Source organism: Marmota flaviventris, chromosome 10 (assembly GCF_047511675.1).
Source record: "Marmota flaviventris isolate mMarFla1 chromosome 10, mMarFla1.hap1, whole genome shotgun sequence".
Taxonomy (NCBI): Eukaryota; Metazoa; Chordata; class Mammalia; order Rodentia; family Sciuridae; genus Marmota; species Marmota flaviventris.
Genome location: NC_092507.1, coordinates 42658357 through 42677599, shown reverse-complemented (window position 1 = coordinate 42677599; position 19243 = coordinate 42658357). Strand labels below are relative to the sequence as shown.

The 19243-nt window shown below is 38.5% G+C and overlaps 2 protein-coding genes across 4 annotated transcripts in view; both read left to right on the top strand.

Moving 5' to 3' along the window:
* Positions 1-3908, top strand: part of Yipf1 (Yip1 domain family member 1) — a 39915-nt gene extending 36007 nt beyond the window's left edge. The window contains exon 11 of one of the 2 annotated variants that reach the window (XM_027944944.2): positions 3782-3908. The gene's annotated coding sequence lies outside the window, so the exon portion shown is untranslated. Of the gene's footprint in view, positions 1-948; positions 2567-3781 lie in introns of those variants that run through there. The other variant, XM_071617851.1, reaches the window with a different exon arrangement.
* Positions 3909-4441: 533 nt separating this feature from the next.
* Positions 4442-19243, top strand: part of Ndc1 (NDC1 transmembrane nucleoporin) — a 58665-nt gene continuing 43863 nt past the window's right edge. The window contains exons 1-6 of one of the 2 annotated variants that reach the window (XM_027944961.2): positions 4442-4588; positions 5983-6103; positions 7835-7936; positions 10746-10920; positions 12866-13004; positions 18134-18242. In XM_027944961.2, coding sequence (XP_027800762.2) covers positions 4532-4588; positions 5983-6103; positions 7835-7936; positions 10746-10920; positions 12866-13004; positions 18134-18242 — 703 coding nt within the window. In that variant the 5' untranslated portion in view covers positions 4442-4531. Of the gene's footprint in view, positions 4589-4747; positions 4867-5982; positions 6104-7834; positions 7937-10745; positions 10921-12865; positions 13005-18133; positions 18243-19243 lie in introns of those variants that run through there. The other variant, XM_071617850.1, reaches the window with a different exon arrangement.

Below are 19243 nucleotides of genomic sequence, written 5' to 3'. Positions count from 1 at the left end.
TACTTGTGGGGGAGGGGAACAGAGCCAAGGGATCCCTGAGAGCTTGAAGCACTTTGTGAAAACAGAAAAGGAAGCTGTAGAGCCTAGAGTTTAGAAAAGCTGCTCTGACTCACCTCTCCCTCCTAATTGTGAAGGAAAATTAGTTCCATGTAAAAAAAGAGCAACAGAGGACTGCAGTCCAACATCATAATGAAGTTATTTTAAGAAAAGTGAGAACAAGGAGTAGAATAACATCCCTGATGGGGATGGACACATTCCATCCAGGCTTGCCCACAAAACCAGGTCAGCTATAACTTAGTGTTTCAAAATGAGCTACGAGAAAATAGAAGATGGTATAGTACATGAAAGAAAATCAGAGTTGTAAAGCAGGGACTGTAGCTCAGTAGTAGAGCACTTACCTGGCATGTATGAGGCACTGGGTTCAATCCTCAGCACCACATAAAAAATAAATAAAGATACTGTGTCATCCACAGATTTTATTTTACTGTCTGTTCGTAGGTAACAGTCTCCTTTGTAAACAACCTAGATTTAATAGTGAGAAAAACTATGTATGATTGAAGCCTGGGTTATACCCTCTGCTTGTACTATATGGGTTTCCCTTATGGATCTCCCTCTCTTCATTGATCTTCTCCCTGAGGTCTAACCCCCATGAAGCAGACAGCAGTCAACCCACCAAGCAGCTAACAAGAAGTACAACCTGGCTCCAGAAAGGAGGAGACTGAGCTTTCCTATCAATTTGCTGAACCTTTCAAATTCTTCCCTAAGGCTTGGAGCTTCCCCCCCACCCCAATGTACCAGATGTACCCTGAGACATGTGTTCTTGTGTCCTCCATGCCCCACAGGGAAATATCATCCATAGGTCTTGAATTTACTTTCTTGTTTCATAAGAGACAATGGATGTCCAAGGAACTGTCTTTCAAAATAAATTTCTTTATTTTGTCTTTGCAGTGCTAATCACATTTTAATCAAGAGTTTGCAGCCTTCTCGCTTGGAAGGATTGAATTTGAAACTTACCACATGGGGAGAAAGAAGTGTTATTTATCACCACCACCCCTTATATTTTTTAAGACTATAAAATATAAGACTATGGGCTGGAGTTATAGCTCAGTGGCAGAGCACTTGCTTCACCCATGTGAGGCCCTGGGTTTGATCCTCAGCACCACATAAAAATAAAGATATTAAAAGATATATAAGACTATATAATAAGTGAAGGATTTGAAATAAACACTTTAGGGGAATTATGGCTTATTTGAAAATATTAGAGCAATTTGAAAGCAAAATGTAATTCCCATGGGCATCCCTGAATGATGTTGGGGAAGAGAGTGGTGGCTTAAGACGAGTGTCCAGGTTTTTCCAGGATCTCCCATTATTCATAGGTTAGATCTTCTTTGCCTATTTTTTTCTATTTGTCACTTTAAAAAATCATTTTTAGGGCTGGATTGTAGCTCATTGGTAGAGTACTTGCACTGGGTTTGATCCTTAGCACCATATAAAAAAAAAAATAAAGAATTGTGTCCACCTATAACTAAAAAATAAAAAAAAATTAAAATTATTTTTATTTCTTTATTCCTTTTTGATTAAAATGTGCCCACCCTTTGTTATGGCATTATTGCTGATTTTTTCTTTTATATTTATTTCTTTCCTGAGTTCTGACACATAATTTCCAAGTTTTTCTAATACCAATTGGTATTATTATTTTATGTCTTGTGTCAATTTAATTTGTTTTATTCCATTTGAAGGATTAGGTTACAGTTTTCATCCATTTAGTGCATGTCTTTCTGAAGTGCTGCTTGTCTTTCTTTTACATATGTGTACAGTGACTTTCTAAGACCTTACAGCTAAAGAGTGGCAGAGGAGTTGTTCATACCTATGTTTATCTGACCTCAAAGCTTGTATCTTTCCACAGTGTGCCAGGAAACTTATAAACAAAAGCTCATTTAATATAACATCTTACAAGATGGTTTTATTATTGATGAGGAAACTAAGGCTCAGAAAGCAACTGCAGCCAGGTGCAGTGGCACATGCCTGCAATCCCAGCAACTTGGGAGGCTAAGGTAGGAGGATCTCAAATTCAAAGCCAGCCTCAGCAACGGTGAGGTGCTAAGCAACTCAGTGAGACCCTGTCTCTAAGTAAAATATAAAAAAGGGCTGGGCATGTAGTTCAATGGTAAAGCATCCCTGAATGCAACCCCTAGTATATAAAAAAAAGAAAAAAAAAAAAAAGCAACTGCTAAAGCAACTGCAGATAGTAGCGGGCACTATCTGTGGTCATTACAACATTTACAGGGCACTGACTCCTCAGTTCCTGCTTGACAACAATGGTTTAGTTCTCACACAAGTAGGGGCATCTCTCTCAGTAGCTCAGCACTGAATATGATCTCATGGGCTTTAGTGCAGAGGATGTAGTAGCCTCCTGATATTTGGGTAATAATTCCTTTCTCCCATTTGCTACCACAACCCTGTTCTTTCTCCCCTGTGCTTTCTTAGCCCTTCCAACACTTTTATCAGTTCATTGCATTAAATCTTTCTTCGATTGGGATAATAAAATGTTGTTGTCCAGAATAGACATTGTCTGATACAGTTAATTTTGTCCATCCATTCATTTTTTAAACATTCATGGACTACTTATTAATGTGATAGCTCCTTTGGAAACAGTATAAGACAACATTCCTGCCTTTGTGAAGCTTGCTTACCAATGAGAAGTTAGACAGTAAGTAAACAGAAAATTATAAAAGATAATTAAGAATATAAGAAGTGCTATGAAGATAAAGATGGCTTAAATAAAAAATAATCATCTGTCTTGTGTAAATATTGTCAGGAGGCAAAGACAGCCCAGGACTGGTATGGTTGCTCCAAATAATCAAGTCTCTTTTAAGGGCAGTACTTCATTTTTCTGTAGTGTGGCCCTCTTGCTGTGGTCCATATGGTGCTGGCACTCAAACCAGCACATCCAAACTTCAGGCACCTGAATGGTGAAAGGAATTAAGATGTAATGATCACGCACTAACTTTTTTAAAAGGATGTATCTAGGAAGTTACCATGTAATACTTTATGATATTGGCCTGAACTCAGTTACCGGCCATACCTCACTACACAGGAGGAAGGGGATAGGGTTTATCCATCAGCCTATATAAAAGCTGAGAGTTCTACTATTAAAAAAATAAGGGAGAATAGACCTGAAGTAGAGAATTGGTAGTCTTTACCATAGAAACTAAATAAGTTCTTGTGATTTCAAATAACCTGGTGTTTATGGACATTCATATAGATTGATTCTTTATAATTTTTTTCCACCACAAGATAGAAGGTTTCTTGATGGCAGAGACTTGATCTAGCAATGTAATCCAAGTTTATCCCATAATGATTCAGAAATGACATATTATGTGGTTATGGGAAGTACATATGATATAATCTTAAAGCAACTCAGGAACCATTACAGAGCAACCAACTCAGCAAACATACAGAGAATTATGTGTGATCTCAATTTCACTCACTAGCCTATGAGTTTCTTCAGAGTCAGTAAATTACTGAGTCTATCCCTCTATCTTCCTGGAGTATTGAATAGACTGTGAAATGTAATCGACTATACAGAGGTATTGTCAGTATTCACCCAAAGATCTCACTGAGGCTGCAAGCAATCAGAGAAGACTTCATTAAGGAAACCTGAGTTGGTGAAAAGCTTTCTTTCTTACTAATAGGAAATCAATGATAATCTATAGAGCACATTATTTATATCCTCACAGCATCACAGTATACTTGTTTTATTTTTATCCTTATTTTACAGATAAGAAATGGAGGTTCCGAGATGGCCAAGATATCAGCATGTGCAGAACTGGAATTAGAAACCAGATTTTATGAAACCAAATGCATCCCTCTTAATAAAGTCCCCCAATTTTTAAAGATTTCAGTTAGGTCACTGAGTACCTATTTGTGGAGAGGGCCACAGCATCCTTTGATTTCACTTTAGGAGGTTGATAAAGTAATGGAGAGAAATGAGGACAGATAATTCTGTTACACCTTTATAACTACAGAATTCAATCCATCAATACCGTGGATATTATAAAAATCAATCCCGAAGCTTTGTAAAAGACTACGATTCCCAGCATGCTTCAAATCACCGCCGGGAAGACTTCGACTCCCGGCATGCTGTACTTTAGAACTCCGAGTCCCAGAATGCAACGTTCCTCCACTGTCCCAGAAGGTAGTCGAGACTACAGTTCCCAGCATGCAGCGCCGCCGCCCCTTGTTTCTGAAGCCCCGCTGGCCCCTGCTTCAGAGGGAATTTTTGGATCCCAGAGAACGGTTCTTGGAGTCACAGCCCCCTTTGGGGGACGCGAATGTCGGGCAGTTCTGGCCCGTGGAGCCTACCCGGGACAAGCATCTAAGGAATGGGTTGCGACTTGGTTCAGACTTTACTCAGGCAGTGTTTCAGGCAGCCCCAACGGGGTCCTCCCGGGGCCTTGGTGCCTTTGAACTGCTGTGGCGGGCGGGCACACGGTCTCCCCCACTGCTTAGAGTCGGGCCAGCCATCTCCATGGCCACGGCTACGAGTGGACCCTGCGCCGGCGGGTCGCGGGACATCCTGTGGCGTGTGAGTGCAGCTCACTGGGGCGCTCGCCGCTGGGCATGGGTTGGGCGGGCGGGCTCCGACCGCGCGTGCGCTCTGGACGGGTAGGGTGCCTGTCGGAAGACAGCGTGGGGAGGGGACCGCCCGGGGGACTGATTACGGGGGCTGTGGCGACGTCCTTGAGGGGATGCTGGGTACTGGATGGGAGAGGAGTCAGAAGTGAAAGCTGACCTGCCTGGCGTGGATGATTTGACTGGAAATTGGGGCAGAGAATGGGGAGGGATTTTATGCAAGTGTATCCTGTAGGTGCAAAATAAGTAACTTGATTCCTTGGGATAAGAAGTGAGAAAGGAAGAGCTGGGGATATAGCTCAAAGGAAGAGTGCATGCCTATCATGCATAAGCCCCTGGGTTCCATCCCCAGAACGGAAGTGGGGAAAAGTTGGGAAGAATGTCCAGAATTGGGAAGAATGTAGTGTGGCCTTGGCACTTCCTGGGGTTGGAGACCAGGTAAGCAGGGCACATATTCTTGGTAGAGGTAAATATCCACCGTGGGACTGAGCTGAGGACATGCTTCCTCCTTCATGTCTTCTGTGGAGGGCAAAGAGAGATGGAAGTAAGGTTACTTTTGGGGTAGGGCCTCTACCATCTTGTACTGTCATCTCCTCTATCCTCAGTTAAACACTTTCAGGTGTTATCTACTCTTTACCACCTATGTTATATATTCCTGTAGTGTTTACCTTGGAAATGTGGCTACATATTGTTCCTCATTCCCATGGCTATTGCCTTTGTGCAGACATTGACTGTAATCTCTGACTTGGTCTGTTGTGGTCGGCTGTCCCTAACCATTGTGCCTCCTGTCTGGATCTGGTCTCCTCCAGGATATCTTTTTTTCAGCCACCTTATGGTTCCAGTTGTCACTGTCATGCTTAAAACTTCTCAGTATCTCCTATTAATTGACAGTAAGTCTTGTTCTTCCTTATGTTAGGCACTGAGATTTAGAAAAGAGTACAGTGTTACAATGTGTTAGTTACCCGGTAAGAAATGCATGTTTGTGGTTCTCAAGTATACAGCCTTTGGATATTCCTATAATTATCTAGAATCTGGAGAGATAAGTGGTAAATATGATTATAAAACTAAATAAGATGGTCTTAATCTCTACCCCAAAGTGTGATGTTTAATATAACACCTGACTCTGGACCTAATCCAAGCATCAGTTCACTAATTGTTATAAAGTTCTTTAGTGGTATGTGATATTATTATAATAGTAATCATTTGAGTTTGTATATAATTGCATGGTCTATGATCTGGGTATATATGTATTAGTGACTAATAGCCTGTATGAAGAGATAGGATTTGCATAACTGAAATGATTTAACTGACTTCATGATTGAGGGAGTTTTGTTTGTTTAATTTTAGGTTTTGGGCTGGAGGATAGTTGCAAGTGTTGTTTGGTCAGTGTTGCTTCTACCCATCTGTGCTACGGTATTTATAGTCTTCAGCAGTATTGATTTATTTCATCCCATACAGTGGCTGTCAGGTAAGTGATATTCAATTTAGAGAAAACATAAAAATTGCACTATGTTTCAAATAATTTTTTTCTGATTACTGCCTGTATTGACACACCAAACATTGACTTTAAGATAAGTTTAAGGCATTGCCTGTATAACATAAAACACCTTTTTATTATATAATGAGATTGGTAAACTTACCAAGAAAAAGCTTAATTTTTCTTTGTCTTTCTTTTTGACACCTTTATTGATCCTGTCTGTCTTTTTAAAAAAAGAACTGCTACTATCATCTGTTTTAAATTGTGGGTAGAAAATATGACTAAATTAAGAATCCTTCATTTTTATATTGTAGCTAATAAAAAAAGATAAGGAAAGGATGAACTTTTGGCTAGGGAAGATACAGTTAAATTCAAAAATTGATAAGAGAAAAGATTGAGGTAGGCTAAAATGTTTCTCTGAATCTTTGGAGACAAAATTACTAAGTGCACTAAAATATAACTTGTTTTATGTCCATTAATAATGGCTACCAGTTATTTCTCATTTTTTTAGCATGCTGGGCACTATGCTAAGCACCTTACATACATTATCTCTTTCATATTATTCCTGCTTTATAAATGAGTAAAATAATCTGTGCAGAGATACTCAGCTAGTGAGTGACTAATCTAGGATTTGGGTATTAGTTTGTGGCATCAAAGTTGATGTTTTTCCATGATGTTGCACTAGAATTATCTCTTTTTTTTTTTTGAGATAAATGTTGACAGAATAGGTTTTGAAATCTTTAAAGTCTTGCCTAAGGCTAAGAAAGACAAATTTCTTGAACGTCTGGTCATAACAACATAACAACAATGGTATATTTATTTTGTTTTTGTGTATTTTAAGTTTCATAAGAAAGTGCCAATTTTTAGGGAGTTAGAATCTTTACCTTTTGGCCTTTGGAGATATTGCTGCTAAAGAATTAAAGTCATGTAAGTCTTCTGTTAATCTGTTTCAGTCATTTCTTGAACAGGTTGCACAGGTCAGATAAAATTAAGCCATATGCCAGTGCAGAGATAGCAGGAATTTAATTGTGAAGGCTTAGTAAGTAGTTTCATTATTTTGAGTACTGAGTTGTATTTTTAAAGATAATTGGTTTCATTATGAAGTCTTAGTTTGTTTAGCAAACACATTCTATTGTTTTTATTTCTTTTATTTACATTTTTGGGCAAAATATATACATATCTTAAACTTTGAATTGGAATATTAATTGTCACACTACCCTGAAAGGGTGACTTCTTAGTGTTTCACGGAACATCAAAATTGTTTTTCTTAGTTTAGCTCTTTTAGATGATTTATGGGTTATGCTATTTCTAAAGATGTTACTTTGACTTTAGTTAAAATGCATTTATTAAGATGAGATCTGAAAAATATTTTTACACTTTAAAAAGCAATTTTGTTGGTGTATTACTAACTATGGTACTTCTCTTTCACATGATGAAATGTTTGCATATGGCAATATTTGATCTGATGTCGACATCTGGGCGATTTAAAAGAAATTTGAATGTAATTTTAAAGCACCCGGAGCCAAATTGGAATAACTCACACTGGAGTTCTTGAGTTGATGTCCCACTGGACCTGTCAGCAGTGTACAATTAAATTCTTGAAGGAAAGATAACTTCTAAAGTTAAAATTACAGTTGAGGTTCAAACCTTTGCTATATTGCCATGTGCTCAGCATGATTACAAGACTGAATAAACTTAACCAATTTATCTCTTATGTTTTAGATTCTTTCAATGATCTATATAGCTCCTATGTAATCTTTTACCTCCTGCTGCTGTCAGTGGTAATAATAATAATAAGTATTTTCAATGTGGAGTTCTATGCAGGTGAGTTTTCAAATGTTAACCTTTTTAAAAGTCTGAATTTATTTTACTAAGGCAGACTAAGTGCATTTTATATGTGAATATGTATAACAAGCTGAATTTTGTGTCACGTTTTTAAGGATATATACAAAATCATATGCTTTGAATATATATTACAATTAATATTGGTGCTAATTTCTATTTTAAAAATATACCTAGACCTTTTAGGACAATTGTTGTATGATTCCACTAAAATAGAGTGGTGTTTTCTAGGGGTTGGGGATTACTGAATGGGTAGAGTTTGAGTTGGGGAAGATGCCAAAGTTTTGGAAGTAGGTGGTGAGGTGGTTGCACAACAGTGTGAACATATTTAGGCCACAAAACTGTATGCTTGAAAATGGTTCAGATGGTAAATTTTATTGATGTGTATTTTGCCACAGTAAAATAAATTTAGACCTTTTACTTGTTCACAGCTGGTGTTAGAGCTGTGATTTAGCAAACATATTGTAAAAATCATTCCTTATTGGGTAGCAGATCAAGACCAGGTGAAATTTTTTTCACATATAGAAGTCTGTAATGCTATGATTTTCAAACAAACCTAAACCTTTAAAATATTAGGTTTTGCCTTGGGAGAATTACCTGCTAAATTCCAGAGCTTATTATTTTTCTCAGTTTCTCTTCTACTCCTCCTGCCTTGCTCAGATTCCTAAGTTTGTCACAATTAGAAGCTTTTTCTGCCATTTTTTAAAAGCTCATCAGTACTTCTTTGTAAAATAGGGTGTAAAAGCTTGAATTTTTTTTTTAAATATGTGCAACAAGTTGGACAACTTTTATTGGAATTGTACTGAATGAAGAAAGCAAAACCCAAAAGGCTATTTATTGCATGATGTCACTTATATAGCATTTTGAAATAGAAATCTTTTAGAAATGAAGAACAGTGATTGCCATGTTGGAGATAAAGTGGGAGGGGTCAGGAAGGACTGACACCAGAGATCCTGTAAAAGCTTGAATCCTAACTCTGGATGTTGCAATGCATACCTTTTTCCTTGCTTTCCTAACCCTCACTCCTGGCTGGTGGGTCTCTCCTCCACTCAGGCCCTACTCAGAACACCTCGGCTTATAGCAGTGTTCTTTCACACTCTCCCTTGTGCCTGGGCCGTCTTCTGTAGGTAGGTGTACCCAGTGAGGGCTCTTTAGCCTAGTCATTCTAAAAGCCTGATTAGTCACTTTGGTTCATTCCTTGCATGAGCACTCCTTATGCCATTACTATGTGCCATGCATTGTATGGTCCCAGCTTTCTCCAAAAGATCACAGTTAGGCAGACGAGCAGTAAACATTACTCGTCTTTGCCTACTATACATTGGCTAGTGAGGGAATTCAGAGGAGCACCACTTACTTAGCATGGAAGCTTCCTGAAGAAGATGATATTTACACCATGCCTTGAATGAGGAGCTACATTAAATAGATAAAGGAGGACAGTGATGTTCTGGAGAAAACATATGGCAAGTAAGGTTGAATGACATGAGAGGGTTTGGCACATTTATTTTATTTTATTTTTTTAAATATTTATTTATTTATTTATTTAGTTAGTTTTCGGCGGACACAACATCTTTGTTTGTATGTGGTGCTGACGATCGAACCCGGGCCGCACGCATGCCAGGCGAGCACGCTACCACTTGAGCCACATCCCCAGCCCCCGGATTTGGCACATTTAGAGTATTAAAAGTTAGTCATAGTTGCCCTCTGGGTGTTTATGTTGGTAGGAGGAGTGATGGCAGCCTCTTCCCCAAAAGTGCAGAGTACCTAAGCCCTCTCTTTTCATAGTTTTCTGCCTCTCATCCATCTCTTCTCTCTTTTTTTAAATATTTTTTTTTTAGTTGTAGTTGGACACAGTACCTTTATTTTATTCATTTATTTTTATGTGGTGCTGAGGATCGAACCTATCTCGCACGTGCTAGGCAAGCACTCTACCGCTAAGCCACAATCCCAGCCCCCATCTCTTCAAGTGTATTAAAGACCAGGGAATCTTAGGCTAGCTGTTTTTAAAGGCAAATATACCTTAGTAACTAACCACAGTAGCCTCCCTAGGTCACTTCCAGACAACTTTATTGGGTTGTCAGAGAGGTATTAAAAATTCTCATACAAACTGGGTGTGTGGTTCATGCCTGTAATTCCAGCAACTTGGGAGGCAGGCATGAGGAACGATAAGTTTGAGACCAACCTCAGCAACTTAGAGAAGCCCTAAGCAACTTAGGGAGACCTTATTTCAAACTTCAAAAAAGGGGGGGCTGGGAATATAGCTCAGTGCTGGGTTCAATCCCCAAACAACAATCCAAACACCCCCCAAAAAAGGAAGTTCCATATAAACTTTAATGTTAGTGTTTTGTATTGTCAATATTTACCTAACTACGTATTATTTTTCTCAGATGGATTATATACTGAAAGTTTCAAATATTGAAATAAAGATTTTGCTAGAGGGCAGGATCTATCTTTAAATCGCTACACATTCTTTTATGGCCCTGGAGAGTTACAGAGTTGGTGTTATTTCAGCTATTAGGAAATTTTAATTTAAAAGAAAGAAAATTATTATTATCCTAACCCTAATAGCATGGTAATAAAAACCTAAATTCTTATGTTTTTCTCTTTTATGTGTTCATCTCTTCTTTTTCATTCTTAAAAATTTTTTTAACTCAAGTTTTTCTGTTCTATATTTTATTGGCTGTGTGTTACTTTCTGCCCTTTGGTGTCTTCATGCAAGCATGAGAGGGCATAGTTTAGATCCTCTAACTTCATATGCTATAGTTATAAGACTATATCCATGTTTTATTTGCAGTTATGCCTTCCATTCCATGTTCCAGACTGGCCCTGATAGGGAAGATCTTTCATCCCCAGCAACTCATGCACTCTTTTGTTCATGCTGCCTTGGGAATGGTGATGGCTTGGTGTGCAGCAGTGATAACTAAGGGCCGATACAGTTTTCTTGTGGTTCCCTGCTCTGATACTGAGAGGTAATGTTAAATACTTTTTCTTTCTAGGGATCCTTGTTTAGTTACTAAGCCAAAGATGGCCTAGGTATGTTAATAGTTTATGGACATTCTTTGCTTTCCCAATTTCTACAGAAAGTGCTTATTTACATACAGTTGTTTTTGATGTTTGACTTTGAATTCAACAAAATTTGAAAAACAGTTGTAGAAGGTGCTATACTGTGTGCTGTTAGATTTGTGAGAATGATTCAAACAGCTCCCTGAGGATCGAGAACAGTAGGGAATTGAAGACATGGAAACATATGAATGTAATAGGAAGAAGCACATAAGTTGTGCACATAAAATCTGTGAGAGTTCAGGAAGCTGGGAGGATCTACATATGTTCTTGGAGAAGGTGTTTGGTGTTTGAAGGAAGGGTAGTTTGGAAAGAATGAATTTGAAGAGAGAATTTTAAAATAATAACTACCTTCTATAGAGTGCTTTTATGATTTTAAAACTTACACAGTCTTGAAATATGGGATTGATAGAAATTGTAAGTTGATGCTCTGACTTTCAGAATTAAAAAAGGTCTGTGGGTGTAGCTCAGTTATAGAGCATATGCTTAGCAGGTCAAGACCATGAGTTCGATCCCCAGCACCATACACACACATTAAAAAGTATAAATAAAGAAAGATTATATTAGAGTAATCTTAAGTTCCCTATTTTCCACTGACTTTAAAACAATGTTAATAATGAGTTCTGCCTAATACTTAATTTCCTTGGCTACTGCTTATGAGGCCGAGTTGCTTTTTTTCCCCTCCAATAGAGGCTTTCTGTAGTGAAAATTATACTGTTGATAAACATTGAATGATAAAGGACATCTATGAATACAGTACTATTGTGACTAAGGAAATCCCCATGGCTCATTTTAAATGAGTCCTGAACTCTTTTTTGCATCTTTTTAGTGGAGGGGGCAGTGAGGTTCCAGGGAGCAGAAAGCTACAATGAGCTACAAGTTGTTAGAGAGATTAGTGCCCATTATAAATACATTTACTGATAATTTCACAGTCAGAGTCTTAAGCAAAATGAATCTTTTTTTATCATCTTATAACTCAGGGCCCAGAAAACAATCAGCCTGGAATCTCAACCCTCATGGAGATAGGTGGTGGAGCAGGCCCCTAATTGGTATTCCTGCTGACTCTATACACCCTCAGATATTTGCCAAATTATAGAGATGCTCAGACAACTTCCAAAGGAGTTTAAAAGCTTAATGTTCACCAAATAATAAGATCTTATCCTTAAAATTAAAAGATGTGAGATAAAGATGATAGGTTGATAGGGTGTGGCTAATGGAAGTTCTTACCAGGGAATCCTCTTGAATTTAACTAAATTTTCAGAACTTAACAACTCTAGGTTATTAGCTGGGAAGCATTGGGACCTCCTCTTTAGCAGGAGTACTGATGCATTTCAAACAGGTGACGGGTCCCACAGCCATTCAGGAGCTGTTGCCTTACCTGTGGTACAACTCGAGAGTGGAGATATATCAGACAGGTGGGGACTCCCTGTTTTAAAAGCCTTGTGCCCAATGGGCTCTGGTATCTCTTGTATCAATTTTATAGATGTAGCATCCAGAATCCCTGGAGGTGGATTTTTAGTCAGAGACAACACAGAAGACCAAAGTTTTGGCATCTCTTTCAGGCAGTTGATTTATAGTTGATTTGATTCCTCTCAGTGAAGATTAATTTACCAGTTTGTAAGCAATGTTACTTAGTACCGATGTAGACGTTCTTACCCATGTCAGATTTCTAGGGGAATAGAGCTAGAGTCAGGTTCTCAGGCTTCAGGGAAAAGGGTTTTGTTAATCTTTTGCTCACACTTATTTTAAAATGAACCATTTTGTTAGAGAATTTTGCCTTCAGTAAGTATTAAGCCTAAAACAGTGAAATGTATCCCTGACTGTTGTATTAACAACTTAATTTTTCCCTTCTAGTTTAGATAGCTCTGCAGCACGAAACTGTTTAAATGAATATCACCTTTTTTTCCTACTGGCTGGAGCATTCATGGGCTATAGCTATAGCCTTCTGTATTTTGTTAACAACATGAACTATCTCCCATTTCCCATCATACAGGTAAGACATCATCTGAGCATTATCTTATGCTAGAATGTGGCAGCATTAAAACTGCTTTGGTGTATTTGTATATAACGGGGCTTATTTGATTAATTCAAGATTTGTTCTATGCAACAGAGAACTGAAATTCTCAAATGCCTTTTAGAGAGAAGAGTTTTGGCTTTAGGTGACTTCGGTGTGTTTTTGAGAGCTGTATTGTGTGTAGAATATACATCCAGCTATATTTTACCCTTCCCTGCTGCCACTCTCAGACTGCTGCTGCTCTGCTCTTCTCTTTCCCTGCCTGCTTGGTAGTGATACTTGCTGTGACCTTAGCAGGACTAGGGGTGGGGGTGGGGAGGATGATGATGACATTCATGCAAAGTACCTCTGTGCAGCTGCCAGCTTCTTTTCGAACTTAAAATCTTATGAAGGTGGGGGTGTGCAAGTAATTTTTAGAATATGTCAGTTACTGTCTCATGTCCTTTTCATAAAAAAGCAAGATATATACAAATAAATAAAATAGTTTGACCTGGTTTGATTTGAGTGGTATGGTATTTTTGGTATCAATACTAGGGATTGAACCCAGGGGCTCTACAACTGAGATATATCCTAGCACACACACCCCGCCTTTTTTTTTTTTTTTTTTTTTGAGAGAGATAGTGTCTAAGTTGCTGAAGCTGGCCTTAAAGACTTGCAGTTCTCCTGCCTCAGCATCTTGAGTTCCTGGGATTACTGGTGTGCATCACCATGCCCAGCTTTAGTTAGGTTTTTAAAAACCTAATCTGGTAGGTGTCATCCTGGAATTTAGAACCACCTCCTCTGGGTTGAAGTGTCTCACTGTTACATCAGGCCTCTCCCTGTCCTGTTTCTGCTATTCCTGATTAGCTGTTCATTTCATTTCTACTCTGAAGCCTGGGCACTGAAAGAAAAATGTTAGAACCCTAGGTCCTTCCCACTGGAACCTAGTCTAGTGGGAATAAAGGGATGCATAAACAAATGATGCATGATAATAAATGTGATCTATGAAAATGATGCATTAGGATTCTCCTAGGTTAACTAAAGTTGTCACATGCTGTTGAGAGCCACAGCCGAAAGGGGCCCCAGCAAACTTCCAGCTGCCAGCTGATGATTGGCTCCCAGCGGCCCCAGCAAACTTCTAGCTGCCAACTGATTGGCTCTTCTGCGGTGATGCTCATTGGGCTGTTTCCCTGCCCTTTCAGACCACGGAGCTGCTCATTGGGGGACTTTTTTTTGGCTCCGCCCACGAGACCCAGCTAATCGACCTCAAGAGCAGGAGTGGGGGAGGCGGAGAGGCTTGTGGGAAGCTGGTGGTGGCAGTTGGGCTCTGAGGGTTTTTCCTGAGGAGCTGTGTGGTGTGGGGTGTGTGTTTTAAAAATAAAGTTCGTTTCTTTTGACAAGTGGCTCCTGAATTGTGCCCAGCCAGACTGCGGCACAGGGAAAGACTGTGAGGGTAAGTGATAAGGTAAACTGCTCTCCCCTGAGGGCAGGGCGAGAGGATGGATAGCCATTTTAAGATTCTTCTTTTGTTTTGTTTTGCTTTTAAGTTGCCTGTTTTAAGTTGCCTGTCCCTGGAGATGAGTGAGACGGAAGAAAAACCGCTCACATCTGAGGAAAAACTATTTGCGTCTGAGGAAAAACTATTTGTGTCTGAGGAACAGATAGGGAGAAAGGACGGATGGACATTTCAGGAGGATAGAAAGGCTGATATAATGATTTTGTGTTGTTTTATTCTGTCTCGGCTTTGTTTGGCGTCATCTTGTTGGGTTGTATTATAGTAGAAATATGGGATCAGAAATTAGTAAAAAACAAACCGAAAGAGTGTTAAGTATATTGTTAGAGGAAGGAGGCATCCCAGTAAAATCAAGAGCAGTCAGGGCATACATTGATACAATACAAAAATGTAGCCCATGGCTTTTTAAGGAGGAGTTGTTAAATATATCACAATGGAACCATCATGGTGAAGATTTAAAAAGAATAGAAAAGAAAAGCCCAGGGACTCTGCCAGTTGGCACATTGCCATTGTGGACGTTCGTATCTTGTTTGCTTAGTCCAAAGCCTTCAGTTCAGACAATGGTAGAGGAAGGAGAAGACATATTGATTCAAGTAAAAGAGAAGGTCTCTCCAGCTAGTCAGACAGAGGAAGAAAGTTTAGAGCAGAAAAAGCCATCAGGGGAAAAGTTACAACAGGAGACTGCTACTAACACCTTTCTATCACCAGAGGGCGTAAGTGTCCAACCAACAGCGCCACCTCCATATGCTGGGAGGCTCCCAACCCCCGCAGTTGATAGTTGGGATCCTGAGACAGGATCTCAAATATTAACATGCCCTGTATCTGAGCAGGCAGGAGGGCAGTGAATTCACCATGCTTTAAATTTCAAAAAAGTGAAGCAGCTAAAAGAGGCTGTAACAACCTGTGGTCCTCAAGCACCCTTCACTGTAAGCATGGTTGAATCCATTACCAACTTGAACGTGACGCCAGCAGATTGGGCTAATATGTGTAAAGTTGTGCTAAATGCAGGACAATACCTGTTATGGAAGGTTGCCAATGAGGAATTTTGCAAGGAGTCGGCTAGGCTAAATGCAGCAGCTGGAAGTTTGCTGGGGCCCCTTTCGGCTGTGGCTCTCAACAACATGCCTGTTGCATCTGTGAGAATATGTACTGCAAGGAGATAGTACTCCCTGAAAAAAATTTGGCTCTTACCTGCTGCAGTCTGAGTGTTTGAAAAAATAATTCCTGTTTAGAAATTCTTCACATCTTGTGAAGAAGAATTGAAAGTAGGACATAAGCTTTGCTACCTCAAAATTTCACAACAAAAAATTTTCAAAATACTGTGCAGAAATATTCATGTAAATCAACTTAGATCCAAATATAATAAAGAATAATAATAGCTGGATGGGTGGCACACACTTATAATCCCAGCAGCCAGAAAGCTGAGGCAGGAGGATCACAAACTCAAAGTTGGCCTCAGCAACTTAGTGAGGCCCTAAGCAATTTAGTGAGACCCTGTCTCAGAATAAAAAATAAAAAGGGCTGGGGATGTAGCTCAGTGGTTGAGTGCTTCTGGGTTCAATCCTAGGTACCAATAAACAAATAAAGAATAGTGAACAAGAAAAACAAAGTCTTAAGAGAAAAATAAGATGCCACAGAATATCTTTCTGGATTTCCATGGACCTCAGTTGAAATTTCCCACCTATTTAACATCACAGATGGGCAATAGAGTGAACATAGGCTTTGTCCAGTTGTCCAGTAGTTGATAATGCTTACAGATTGCTGAATTATGTTTCTACCATGTCAAGTTCATAAAATTTAACTTTTTTTGGTAATTGGTTTGGGTAAAATTTTGTATTGTATCTCAGAAGTTTATTCCATGATAGCAACGTTCAGCTTTGGCCAGAATATTGATTTTTAACAGTTGGACAAATATGTATTGGGGGCATCTCTTAGAGCCATGAATGTGCCAGTGGTATTGGTCTGCCCAGCTGGTTGCCATTCTCCAGCCCACGGATGTTTGGAGTGGGGGTTTTTTAGGGCCCTTCATTGAAAAGATGTGGAATAAGGGAAGGAGGATTTGACAGTAGTTGAAAGGATTCACAGGACCTTTGTTTCTCATCAGTCAGGTTTGTGTCTTTGCGTAGCAGGGAAGGTTTGCCTCCCAAAAAGAAAGGGGGAGGGAGGACACCATAGCTTAGCTTTCTTTCATTGTAGGAACATTGTGCCTGCATGAGACCTTCCCTTGTGCATTTAAGTTGCTGAGGGAAGCAGGATGGATTGTTAGGAAATTCCAAGCTAGATATGAGGTGTCAGGCCCATTGCCCTTGGAGGCTTCCAGGGAACAAAGTGATATAACCATGTACTTTCTTTTTTTTTTTTTTTTTAGCCAACCAGTTTGTAACCATGTACTTTCTTTAAAAGAGAGAGAGAGAGGGGGGGGGGGGAGAATTTTTTAGTATTTATTTTTTAGTTTTTGGTGGACACAATATCTTTATTTTATTTTTATGTGGTGCTGAGGATCGAACCCAGTTCCCCGCGCATGCCAGGCGAGCGCGCTACCGCTTGAGCCATATCCCCGGCCCCAAACCATGTACTTTTATTTGAACAGCCAAGCTAACCAGAAAACATTTGACCCTTAGAATTTTTTCTTCTATAATTAATAATAATCATTGTTGTCAACAACCATTGTCAACATCATTATTTTCAGAATTGTTATTTCAGGAAAAAAAATGATTTTTTTTCTAGTACGTTCATCTCCTGAGGTAGGTAGTGTTGTCTTCGCCGCCTCTACTTTTCCGCCACTTAGTGTAAAGGCAGTGTGCATTGTCTTTAAGATTGTGGGCTCTGAAACCAGCTTGCCCGGATTCATATATTGGATTTTCCTTTTGCTAACTGGTAATGTTGGTGAAGTCATCTAACCTCTCTCTGCCTTGGTTTCTTCATCTGTAAGATGATAATAATAATAGAGCCTCATTGGGTTGTTGTGAAGTTTAAACAGATTAATCCATGTAATTTGTACCAGTTCTTGACATGGTAACATGCAAAGAATGCCGGTTGCTATTGTTACTATAGGCCTCCCTTATCCACAGTTTGGTTTTCGTCAGGTTTGCTTACTAGCAATCAACTACAATCTGAAAATATTAAGTGGAAAATTCTAGGAACAAGCAATTTATAACTTAAATTATTACAATATATTATTATAATTGTTCTATTTGTTATTGGTTATTATTTTTAATCTCTTGCTGTATCTAATTTATCATATTACTAATCTTAGGTATGTATGCATAGAAATAAACAGTATGTATAGGGTACTTTCTGCATTCACTAGTGGTCTTGAAATGTATCCCCCAGAGCTACGGTGGAGCTATGTTTTTTATACTTTCTCCATCTCTATAGGCCTTACTAACAAGTATGGATTGATATTGTTAATTTTCTTATTTCTGATCTCCCTATTAGTGAGATGGTTGTATAATGTAAAAATATTAAATATTTTAGCATCAGAAGTAATTCAGTTTTGCCTCTGGGATAATCTTTGACTTTTTGAACAGTGGTTATGGTTTATGTGTTGAGGCTATAAAGAACTTGCTGTAGAATGTGGTGGAATGTATTGTTGATTCTTTTCTTTTTTTCACAGCAATACAAGTTCTTGCGGTTTAGGAGATCTCTACTCTTACTCATTAAGCATAGTTGTGTGGAATCACTGTTCCTGGTTAGAAATTTCTGCATTGTGTATTATTTTCTTGGTAAGAATTCTATTTTTTAATGCAGGGTATTATTAACTCAAAGCTCAGAAAATGTCAATTAGAAAGTCATTCTTTATTGTGTTTCTATGTTTCCTAGTTATGGATATGTGATTAGCCCCACCTGATTTGTAGTTTATATTGTTAGAGTATTTATTTAGTTAAGGGAAAATATTGTTAAAGAAAATGTGATATATACATATAATGAAATATTATTCAGCTTTAAAGAAGAAACTCTTATCCTGTAGATAAACCTTAAGGTCATAATGTTAACTGAAGTGACCCAGTCACAAAAAGACAAAATATTGCATGATTTTATTTATATGAGGTACCTAAAGTAGCTATGCTTTTAAAAACCCAGAATAGAATGCCAGGAACTGAGAGCAGGAAGATGGGGAGGAGTTGTTCATCGTGCAGAGGGTCCCAGTTATGCTTAATGGGAAAGTTCTGGAGGTCTGCTGCACAAAAAAGAACATTGTGTGGGGGCTGGGGTTGTGGCTCAGCGGTAGAGCGCTTGCCTAGCACATGTGAGGTCCTGGGTTCGATCCTCAGCACCACGTAAAAATAAATAAATAAAAACAAAGTTATTGTGTCCAACTACAATTGAAAAATAAATATATATATTTTTTTTAAAAAAGAACATTGTCATTTGGTCATTTTCTAGAAATAACATACTTCTTTTTATAAGTTTGTAAGTTGATAATAATATAATAGAAATATTCTGTTGGTAAGGAAACCTTGTAGAATTTATTAACATGAATTTTAGGTACAGAAATTACAACTCAATATTTAGCATAGTGAATAGTACAAGTTCAAAACATTAATCTCATCAGTAACACAATAATATGAACAATATCTAATATTCAAAACTACTCTTCAGATCTTTTTCTGATTTTTTTTCTATAAATATAACTTTATGAAATTGTTCTCACTCTTTATTCACCACTTGTAGTTTATATAATCCTTTTTCCATGTAGCTTTTAAATTTGTCATTCTGATGTTAA